The sequence below is a fragment of the Vipera ursinii genome, assembly GCF_947247035.1.
Source record: "Vipera ursinii genome assembly, chromosome: 1".
NCBI lineage: Eukaryota > Metazoa > Chordata > Lepidosauria > Squamata > Viperidae > Vipera > Vipera ursinii.
Window position 1 is genome coordinate 337,588,774 of NC_139512.1, and position 11,954 is coordinate 337,600,727.

The window sequence follows — 11,954 nt, forward strand, 5'->3', positions numbered from 1 at the left end:
AGATAAATTATCCTGGGTAATGGCAGAACCTAGCCAATTTTGCCTGATTCCGAAGCTAAGCAGGATTCTCCATATGTACCCAATCACAGGCCTAACCTGCCAACTTGTTGTTTTTTTACACCACATCCCTGCTCACATTGTTACCTTCATCTGCTGTATTGTTTCTTGTCATCTGAGCGCAAATATGTTGTAAAATCAGTTAGGCTCTGTCACTCATAATCTTGGAGGAGTACAGTGATTTGGAACAGGCAGGATTGGGACTAGCAGTGAGGGCTGCAAATTTCACTCTGGTTTAATTTTCTATTGAATTAATTATCAGTTTCAGATAATGCTATAATAAGTCTTGATAACTCACCCTTATTGCATCTCATAGGCAACCCACAGCTAAGGCAGCTTAAAGTCGACTTTACTAATCTAGTTTTAAAGTAGTAATTACCTGTTCTTCTGATGCTATTCTCCAATGGTTTCTGTCTGCCTGGTACATTTGGGCAGAGTGGGTGCACTCCAAGTCCTCTCAGTTCTATATTGGCATCTTGTGGGATCCAAGAAAATGCCCTCTCTACCAGGATCCCTGCTCTCTGGAACAGCATTCCCACCCCACCCCACCCCGAGGTATAAGGTAAAGGTAAAGGTTCCCCCGCACATGCGTGCTAGTCGTTTCCGACTCTAGGGGCCGGTGCTCATCTCCGTTTCACAGTCGAAGAGCCAGAGCTTGTCCGAGGACATCTCCGTGGTCATGTGGCCGGCATGACTAGACGCCAAAGGTGCACGGAACGCTGTTACCTTCCCACCGTAGTGGTCCCTATTTTTCTACTTGCATTTTTATGTGCTTTCGAACTGCTAGATTGGCAGAAGCTGGGACAAGTAACAGGCGCTCACTCTGTTACACAGCACTCGGGATTCGACCCGCCAAACTGCCGACCTTCTGATCGACAAGCTCAGCATCCTAACCCACTGAGCCACCGCGTCCCATACCCAGAGGTATGGAGGACACTTATTCTTCTGGAATTTCAGAAAGCTCTTGAGCCCTGGCTTTGTTCCCGAGTCTGGAGTTAATATGTTCATTGATGTATTGGTGGGTTCCTTGTGGTGTCCAATAGAGGAAAATGTCTGTAGCTCAGGATTGAACTGTGGCATTCTTGATGCTCTCTGAGATTAGTTGTTGCTTGCAGACATTTCATTACCTGACTGAATAACTTCATCTGCACAACACTGTCATACTGATGATGTTACGTGGTTGGGTAAAGAAACATCTGCAAGCAAACCACCAAGCTCAGGGAGCACTATGGATTCCCCCATGATGTTTTCATACAGTCTTCTGAAGTGAGCAGCCATATAAATCTGATACACGAAATTAAATTATTGTTGCTGGAGACATAATTAAATCATTTTTTTCTATTTCCATCTATAAAAGCCAAGATAAAACAAGAGTAGTAGTTTAAAACACTTAGGACACTTCATTAACAACGTGATTGATGACATGGTCTGGGGTTTGTTCTGCTCTTATGGGTTACTTTAAGCTGCTGCAAACACATGGCTCACTCTGGTTATTGTTTACTGTGCTTTGCTTTGAGCCATAAGAAAAACTGGACATCAAACTTCTGCAAGAGTTTTCTGAAGTGCTTCCCCTTGTCCTACATGGGTGAAAAAGTTTAGCCCTCTTTGTGAAAGAACAGTGCTCCACTGCACAGAAGGTCAGTTTCAATCAGCAAGCATTATAAAGAAAGAGCCTGTTACAGATAGTCCTCAAATTACAATTAGTCATTTAGTGACTGTTTGAAGTTATGACAAACCTCCAAAACAGCCACAACAACCGATTTCAAAATTCCAATAGCCCACCATCACAGTCACATGATCACATTTTGGGTACTTAGCAAATGGCCCACATTTATGGCTATTTGCACCAACCCATGGTCACACAACTGCGATTTGTTGTTTGTTATTTGGGGGTTTTTGTCTGAAACTGGTATTTACTCTGGTTTCCAGCAAGAAAATAGCCATTGGGTACAATGGATTTGCTTAACGACCACAGTGTTTTCTTAACAACTGTCTTAAAAAGTTGTAAAATCGGGTGTGGCAACATGGTGACCTTCTTAATGACTGGCTTGACTCATGACCATAATTCCAGGCTCAGTTATGGTCATAAAAGCAAGACTAACCATACTCTACAGCATGCTGGCCAGGGAATTCTGGGAGTTGAAGTTCACATACCTTAAATAGCCAACTTTGAAAAACAGTGGTCTATGGTAGCAAAAACTTAGAAAAAATCTGGTAGCACAAGGGAATTTTATTAAACAACATATGCTTACTTGTCAACACATGTAAAAAAAAAAGGACAAGATTTTGATTGCATGGTTGTGGCTGCCCTCTTGACTTTTTTGACCCCCCTTCCCACAAACATCCCTGAAAGAGAGTCACATTCGGTGTGTTGCTGATGTTGTTACATATGACAACATTATGTTTCTGTTGGAAAGGGCTGGGGCTGGCTTTGTTTTCTGTTTTTAGTATTTGTGGAGATGCCATTTTACTCATTCCAAGTGCCATTGGCCACAACTGCTCCCAGCCAGCCCTGATATGTCCTTGGAGAAGTAGTTGAGAATAGTGCTTGCTTATTATTGATTCTTCCTTCCCACTTCACTGTCCCACACCTTTCCATTAGCCCATCTGAGAGGTCCCAGAACCAGAGGATGAAGTAGGAGGGAACTCTCCCAATATGCTGACAGGAGGTTCTTTCCCAATTCACCCCATTCCTCTGCACTTCCTCCACATCTGCAATTTATTTTTGCCCATTCCCACCCCACTGCAATCAAAATGTGAGGGGCTGCCACAAAGAAGAGGGGGTCAACTTATTTTCCAAAGCACCAGAAGACAAGACAAGAAACAATGGGTGGAAGAGAAGCAACTTGAAATTAAGGAGAAACTTCCTAACAGTGAGAACAATTAACCAGTGGAACAGCTTGCCTCCAGAAGTTGTGGATACTCCAACACTGGAAGTTTTTAAGAAGAGACTGGACAGCCACATGTCTGAAATGGTATACTCCTTGAGTGGCGGGGGGTGGGGTTGGACTAGAAGACCTCCAAGGTGCCTTCCAACTCTATTCTGATTGATTGAAAAGACTCTTGGGAGATCACATAGAATATAAAACTGATTGAACATCCATGGTATAAAATCCCAAACAAATAATAGAAACAATCAGCCTCCAAACATAAAAATGCAAACAATAAAAACAGAATTTGATCAAAATCAGGGAAAGGCCAAATATCAATATCAGTATCAATATCATAATATTCAATATCAACCCTGATTATCAGCAGCCTGATCTCCATCAGGAAGCTGTTCCGCTGTTGGATCAGATCAGTCAGGCCAGGCTGGTATTGCTGCAGATTTATCTGCCAGGTCAATTTCTCAACATGTATTTGGCACTCTTTCCCAAGCATCACAACTGTGGCCTCTTAGTCAGTTGACAGCTGGCTAAACCTGCCATTCAAACCCATCACGTATACTCCCATCTCTTACTATTGATTAGGGAGAGTGACTGTGCTGCTTTCACTCAGTGGGAGGAGAAATAAAGGCAGAGGAATACCCATCACTTTCCTTCACTTGTCCCTGTTGAAAAGGACAAGGTCACTCCTGCTTGCTGGACTTGTTATTCAGGGATAACACAGCATCCAGCATGACAGCATAGTTGATGCTGGGCTACAGCTTGGAGAGAAGAATCTTAATGTGGCTGTCTGCCTGTGTTCTAAGACTCCAACTCCGTGGTGGGGAAAGGTGCAGAATGACACTGAGTTTTGAGCACTCTCATATTCATGGTTCTGCTGCCTGACACAAAGCATGGAGTAGAAGGCAGTCAAAAGGTATGCCTTGCCTGATATCTTTGCACCTGGGCGGAATGCTTGCCTTCTTTTTCCTGCAATGTTTCTAAGTAACAGGATGCTATGTACAAAAGCAGTGTTTGTCTACCTTGGCCACTATTTTAGCAGGTGAATTCTAGGAACTGAAGCCCACACGTCTTCAGGTGATCACGGATGACGGTTTCCTTAGTTAAACTGCAATAGATGCACAAGCATATGTACCTACTGCCTTCCAGACATACTTTGATACAGCTCTTTTCTGCCACGTGGTTTCCCTACGGCCAAGACCACACACTTATTTGCCTGCAATAGATCTTATACAAAAGTCTCCATACGGTCAAAAAAGCCGAGATGGGAGTCATGATAGTGCATTTTAAAAAAAGTGCCCCTGTGGACATTCTTGATCTTACAGAATACATTCCTAGTGACAAGATGATTAATCAGAACACAAATCCATACATGAAGCAGCTAGGTTTGCATTGCAGAGTATGTGGGCAATTCTTTGGTGCATTACTGTGAGGAGGCAGAAATTGTATGAATGGAAGCACATTGCAAGCAGGAATGGGACTTTCTGGTTTTAAAAAACTTTTAAGCCTATTTTAAGGCTTCAAATATAGTTTTCATGGCCTGAACATGATGGAAAACTATATTAATTACTGCCCCACCTTGTAATTACACTTCAAGAGCTTAAGAGGGAGCATAAAAAGGCTTGGGGGCTGAGAAAGAGTGTTAAATTGCCTGTCCTGGAGTTATAAAATGTATCATTGTTCCACTCTCTCTGTTTGTCTTTCTGTCTCTCTTCACACGCACGCACACAAACAAATATTTTCTGCCCCAGCTTCATCATAGTTCCAAGCTTCAGTTCCAAGAAATTAGCATCTTAATAAAACATGGCAAACACAGTATTTACATTTGTAGATCCCCACAAAGTTCTGAAGAAACCTGAAACCCAGAAAGCAAGAATCATAAATTTCTGAAGTCACCTCTCAAATATGAGGAAACAGGAGAGACATAAACAAAAAGAAAGATAGAGATTTCTCAATAACTCAGACTGAAAAACAACAAACTGAAACCATATATCAACAGGGCAGAGTGAGATATCAGATGTGGCCAGACTCCAATAGCACAGCCATTTTAGTCCAAGCCCAGTTTAGAATACCATAAAAGAAAGAAAATAAAGTAATATACTGGCACTGTTCATACAGCATACAAAGCCAGGTCAAGGAAGACAAGCAGATGCATTTGCAAACATACTAATCCTGGATGATGTTTTTGTGTGTGTGGAAAACCCAGCTCATTTGATGAGTTGATGATTCAGTTTATTGTGCAAATCCAGACTATGGGTTAATTCAGGAACTGCGTGATTCTAATTGCTCCAGGAGACAAATGGATCCTGCCAGATCCAGAGGGGATGCGGTCAAAGCAGCAAGATGGCGGATGTGGCATCACAGTGCAAACTCTGCCTCTTGGGTACATCCATAAAAGGCACACACAAAAAGGGAAAGTTTGCCTATTAACCCCATGTCCCTTGTTTTTGCCATTCCCCCTGTGAACACTGCTGCCTTATCCAAATTGTGTCACTGAACACCAGCACAGCTGCTCACTGATTTTCAAAGAGTAATGAGTATAAAGCATCAGTTACAGTTTACATACAAAGAAAAGTATTCAAAACAAAAACAGAAATGTGGGAAATCATAAATCCCATCTCTATAATATCATCACTATGTCACCACCCAATCCAATACAGCCCTTGGCTCCCAGGGAAAAGAAGAGAAAAGGGAAAGGAAAAAGTACAACCCTAACTGCTGGAAAGCTGGAAAGATTTATTATTATTATTATTATTGTTATTATTATTATTATTATTATTATTATTATTATTATTAATTTATTATTATTATTATTATTATTATTATTATTATTATTATTATTATTATTATTATTATTATTATTGTAATGTATATGTGGGTGTTTTTCATCATGCCCCAGTTGGCATTCCATAAATTCAATATAAGAACATGAGCATAAGAACACAAGTTATGCCCCCCAGGCCAGACTCTTGGCCCATCTAGTCCAACTGTCAGTTTTCAGTGGCCAACCTCACAAGAAAGTTCCCTGCTTTCCCAGCAATTGGCTTTCAAAAGCAGTTCAACTACCATCAAGGCTAATAGCCACTGATCTCCATGACTTCCATGAATCGATCCAACCCTTTTTTTGAAGCCACTTCTCCAGGTAGCGAATCCCAAAGTTGAATTATATGTTGTGTACAAAACTATTTCCCTTTGTCTGCCCGGATTCTTCCACGATTCAATTTCATTAGGCGACCTCTGGTTCTAATATTTTGGGAAAGGAAACAGAGATTATTTTTGTCCATTTTATCCACACTACGCAAACATTTGTACATCTTCCTTATGTCCTTTCTCATTTGCATGTTTTGTAGATGAAAATGCCCCAAATGTCACAATCTGTTCTCTTAGGGAAACATTTCCAGCTTCTTGATTGTCTTGAGCTGCCTTCTTCTGAACCTTCTCTAGATCCCCTTTTTTAGGCACAGTGGCCAGAATTGCACGCAATATTCCAGATGTGGTCTTACTATTGATTTATATAAGAGATTATGAAACTGACATATCTGTTTTCAATTCCATTTCTTATTATCCCTAACAAGCTGTTGGTCTTTTTTTACAGTGGTCTCACACAGTGTTGACACCTTAATTGAGCTGTTTACTGTTACTTCAAGATCACGCTCCTCATCAGGAAAGCTCTGATCCCATTCATTTTATGCATACAGTAACATATTTTTGGCACCAATGTGCATAATTCTTGGCCCGAATTCCTTCTTCGTGAGATGGCAAGATTGCTTTTTGGCTTCCTATCTGTGTTGGGACAGAGAATAAGGTACAGCTTCAGCCTGGCTACTGATCTGCTATTTTGCGCAGTTTATCATGTTTAGAGATAAATAAGTTGGAAAGCACCATGTGCTAATTAGATTGTAGATCAGGAGTGTGTTCTCAAGGATAGGATAAATACAAGTTCAAACAAACTGACTTTCTTCAGGATAGTTTATTCAACAAGCTTGGCTCAAAGGTCACCAAGCCTTAAATAAACTGCAGAACAGAAAGCAGAAAAAAGATATTTGTTGAGGACTGCTCAAAGGATTCAGCTAAAAGTCATCTGCTTCAACTTGCTGCCTCCAATAATGTCAGACAACTTTACTGAAAAACTGCTTTGTAGATTGATGGCTTTACTAAACTGCATTATTGGCTGCTTGTTTCCTGCGTGTAAACCAACTAGAAAGGAAGATAGCCTAAGAAATCCCTTTATGGGTGGGGGGGGAAAGAAAAACAAATACGTTTTACTATTTTTCCTTTCACTGGAGCTAAAAGGGAAAGTTGCAGAATTCCGGTCAATTTCACTCAGTCAAACCAAAGACAGATCTTGGAGGATTCCATTTTATTTATTTAAAACCTTAGAAACATTGTTTCACTGTTCCGTCACTGAAGTTTAAAAAGAAAAAAAGCCCAGTTTTTCACCATGTTAACACTAGACCTGAAAAAGAGAGAGAGAGAGAGAGAGAGAGAGAGAGAGAGAGAGAGAGAGAGAGAGAGAGAGAGAGAGAGAGAGAGAGAGAGAGAGAGAGAGAGAGAGAGAGAGAGAGAGAGAGAGAGAGAGAGCGCTCTGACTGCTGGATTAGATGCGATACCAACGAGTGAATGGAGGGGTTTGCTTCCATGGAATTAAGATGCAGCACGGAAGTCAGGGAGCATGGCCTGAGTGATTTGTGATGCACAATCAAAAAATACAGGCAAGGTGGTGTTAGCTGCTGACTGCAGATGGTTTCTGAATGACATCATCTCGATGTTGTCCTCTCAGGAGGTGCTGGAGTGAACTGGAAATATGGGATCTACCCTGAGTTGGTTGTATCTTTCTAACCAAGTATTTTTCTGGTAGCAGCTCCTGAGGATTTCAGGAAATATTGGATCTGTCTTGGGCCTATTATGCAAACTATAAAAGGCTAAAGTGTGCAGCGAACGCTTGTGGAAACTGGGTATGTCTAGTCTATTGAAGAGAAAGACTAGGGATGACATGATAGCAGTCATCCAATATTTGAGGGCCTGTCACAAAGAAGAGGGGGGACAACTATTGTCCAAAACACCTGAGGGCAGATAAGAAGTAACGAATGGAAACTTACTAAAGTGAGATTCAACCTAGAATTAAGGAGAAATTTCCTATCAGTGAGAACAATTAATCAGTGGAAAGTCTTGGCTCCAGAAGTTGTGGATGCTTCAACATTGGAAGTTTTTAAGAAGAGACTGGACAACCATTTGTCCAGAATGGTATAGAGTCTTCTATTTGAGCAAGGGGCTGGACTAGAAAACCTCCAATGTCCCTGCCAACTCTGTTATTTAGTATTCTGTATACAGGGTGGGGAAAGTGCTATTTCTAACCCTTACTGCTCTTCTTTTCAGAGCTTGGTATATCCACTGTTAAAAGATTTGCTTGAACTGTTCCTGTTCTGTACATAGCTGATCAGCCTCGGATTGGCTAATTCCACTGGCGGGAAGCCCTGGACACCGGGTTGGGTGCCTGAGGCAAGGCGGGAGATTCCAGCCAGGGGGTTGGCCAGCGTCCAGCGGCTGCCGGACTTATATAGTTACCCGGGGCTTGCCAGCCCCGGTTCCTCCACATGCAGTCTAATAAACAGTTTAAACCCGGATCCGTCTCCCTGCTATCTGTCGCCAGTCCGGACACAACAGTTCCCTTTGTGTATTCCATTAAAGCACGAATATGAAACCTGAGGTTTCTTTTCCACCATCCTTATATAGTAGCACCTTAGATTATAACTGTGAAAATACGAAGTAGTTTACTTTTATTTTGAGGTGGAAACACAGGAAAAGTGTAGTAAAAGTTCCAGTTGCCTCTCCTATCAGAGGAGTTCACTGATATGCACAGTATGCATGCACACACACACACAAGAATGGGCGAGTGGGGCCACAAGTGCCAGCACCCACTGCTTGTGTGAGTGGGGCTGTGTGTGCACACATGCTCAGCCGCCACTGGGGTGGCCCTCTTCCGAATGGGCTGCGGTCTGGTAGTGGGCGGCAGCACAGAGGTTGGGGAGCCCTGGTCTAACTGACTGTAGCTTTGTAACTGTCCTGAAGGATTTTGTTAGTGGGCCTATTACTGAAAAAAACAAAAGATAACATGGCACTTAGCTCAAACTGTGGAGAAGAGTGTCATGAAATGGCTTGGAGGTAAAAAGTTCATTATTAGCATGTTAAAAAAAATACATGCCCAGAGGTGGAGAACTTAACTAATTAAGTGCATCCCCATTCTTATTATAGGACATTAGCCTAATCTACACATGTCTTCAATAAATCAGCAAAAAGTGATGAAATATCAAGAAATTCTGATGTATATATGGGGTTTATGATATAAAGAGTGTTTGTTGAATATCAGCAGACACGCTTGATTTGGACTTGGGAGACCCAACCCAAAGTTGAAATCCAACAAAGGAAACCCAGGTGAATCAAAAGCCTCTCTACAAGGCATTTTGCTTTTTACTACCAATTCTTTGCCTGCCAGTCTGCTCCGAAACCAAGGGTCACGCCAAACAACCAGCTGGAATTCAGTTCAAGGGTAATTTCCCGTTTGCCCTACAGCAAACTTCTATTTCTCATAAATGCCATCTCAAACAAAGAAAAAAAAGAGAGAGGATGGTACAAGGGTAGGGCAGGTTGAGAGTCCGTTGGTGACGCCCCACCCATGCTTGAGCTAAAGAGCCCGCCCAGGTGACAGGACAGTTTATAAATCAGCTCAGAGCTTTGGGTGCTTCACCTGCTTTGCTCAAAACCACACGACTAGACAGCAGCAGCCAACATTGCAATTTGGAAGGTAGTGGCTGATTTGACTGGGGCAACATGTCGATGGGTCTGGAGATTGGTGGTATAGCCCTATCTGTCCTGGGCATGATAGGCACCATCTTGTGTTGCGGGTTGCCTTTGTGGAAGGTAACTGCCTTCATCGGCTACAACATCGTCACTGCGCAGTTCACCTGGGAAGGGCTATGGATGGACTGTGTGGCTCAGAGTACTGGCCAGATGCAATGCAAGGTCTATGATTCCATGCTGGCATTGCCACCAGACCTACAGGCTGCACGGGCCTTAATTGTCATTGCCATTGTCCTTGGAGTGATGGGGATATTTATTTTCCTGATGGGAGCACAGTGCACTCGCTGCATTGAAGATGAATCTACAAAAGCCAAGATCACCATCGTTTCTGGGGTCATCTTTCTGCTGACTGGCATCCTGATTCTCATCCCTGTCTCCTGGTCTGCCAATCAAATTGTCCGCAATTTCTACAATCCAACAGTCCCAGCTGCTCTGAAACGCGAAATAGGAGCTTCACTTTACATTGGTTGGGCAGCAGCAATCCTTTATCTTTTTGGAGGAAGCTTGCTCTGCTGTTCCTGCCCCCCCAAGGAGGAGAAGTACAAACCCACACCCATGGTTTACTCTGCACCCAGGTCTACTGCGTTGAGCTATGACAAGAAGAACTATGTATGAAGTGGCAGAACACCTCCATGGTTGTAAGTGTTGCACACCTACGAGGATGAGTTAAATTCACCTTTGCTTGCTCAAGAAGACGAAAAAACTTCTACCAAGATTCATTCTCATGTTCAGTGAGAATTTGTATAGCAATGGTCTGACTCGCTTCTCGTGGAGTTCCTAAGAAGGGGAAGGAACTTGCCTGGCCCCATTTTTCTTTGTTTGCCTCTGATATAAAACATTCTCAGACTTTCATCAGACACTTGGTTGGAGAGACCCCATCCCTTCTGCTCAAGCTTGACCTTCATCCCTCCCTTAAGGGGTCAAAATAATTGCAGACGGTTAGTATAAATATGGAAGGGTCAAGTGGACTGCTTCTTTGAACGATGGTTTCTGTTCTGTTGGATTCTTTCCCCCCCCCCTTTGCCTGGCTTCCAACTTTGGACACCTGTGTTTTCTAACCATTTGTGGTTTCTGAAAGGGAACCCTTGAAGCAATGGGTGAAGAATATGATCATTCGCTGGACATCGGGATGAGGACAATGTCAGCACTTGGGGTGGCTGGACATTCTGGGAAATGGGTGGCAAGTGGCAGAGAGTGCTCTTTCCTTAAAATTTTATCTGCATTTACACAACATACTAAGAGTGCTTAGCTTGAATCATGGTTAGTTTGGGAGGCTATTGTGTTGCACAAACCCAACCCAATTGCTTAATTTATGATTCAATGCATATTGAGCCTAGAGAAATGGTTTAATTCGGTATCCAAGTGAAATGTGTTGAGAGGACACTACCAACAAGCCTTTTCTACACTGAACAACAAATCCTGTAATGTGTGATAGGGAGAACAGCTGTGTGAGGAAGTTTGGCAGCCACATTTGAGCAGCCGAGCAAGGGAATTTGCCTAAATGAGGAATCAAGAAGAATAATACTCTTCCTCTTCTCATTCCGAGTCTTTTGGAATGAGGGCAAAGTCCCCTCTTCCCATCATAAAGAGCAGCCATCTTTGAAAGTACTGCTCCTTCAATTGCACGTTGGCAGCAACTGGTGGAAGGAAGTGGGATAGAGAGCTGCCTGTGGCCCCTCTAGCCAAATAAAGTTCATCTCCAGACACTTTTGTCCTTCAGAATCATTTCCTCATCTTCCTCTCCAAGATGATACAGAGAGGGCACTTACTGGCAATGGGATGTGAGTGGGTGGATGGGATATTATTATTCATAGCTGAGGGTAAACATGATAACCTTTTTTATTCTGTGTATATAGTAAGTTACATTGTGTTTCCTTCTTTCTTCCCCCCAATAAAACCGTTTGAGAAACCAACCAAATCTTGCATACTTAATTATTTGGGAGTTGGCAAATTCCATTCTCCTGGGAACAGTGAGCTGTACTGGCGAGTCCCAAAGAGATCCATCTTTCTCTTCTGGTGAACATTTTGTTCCCTTTGCTCCACAAGTTAGTTTTGTCATTATTATCTTTTCTCCAATGTTCTCTCCCCCCTCGGCCCTGGCAACATAAACAACGCTTTGCTTGTTTTATGCTCAAAACCCTGCCAAGAGTCAAG

The 11,954-nt window shown here is 42.5% G+C and overlaps 1 protein-coding gene across 1 annotated transcript; it reads left to right on the plus strand.

The window, feature by feature from the left end:
- The first annotated feature begins 9,723 nt into the window (after positions 1-9,723).
- LOC310633141 (claudin-3-like) lies at positions 9,724-11,700 on the plus strand. Its single transcript, XM_083350810.1, has one exon. The coding sequence runs from the start codon at positions 9,771-9,773 to the stop codon at positions 10,413-10,415; it is 645 nt and encodes a 214-aa protein (XP_083206936.1). The 5' UTR covers positions 9,724-9,770; the 3' UTR covers positions 10,416-11,700.
- The last annotated feature ends 254 nt before the right edge of the window (positions 11,701-11,954 follow it).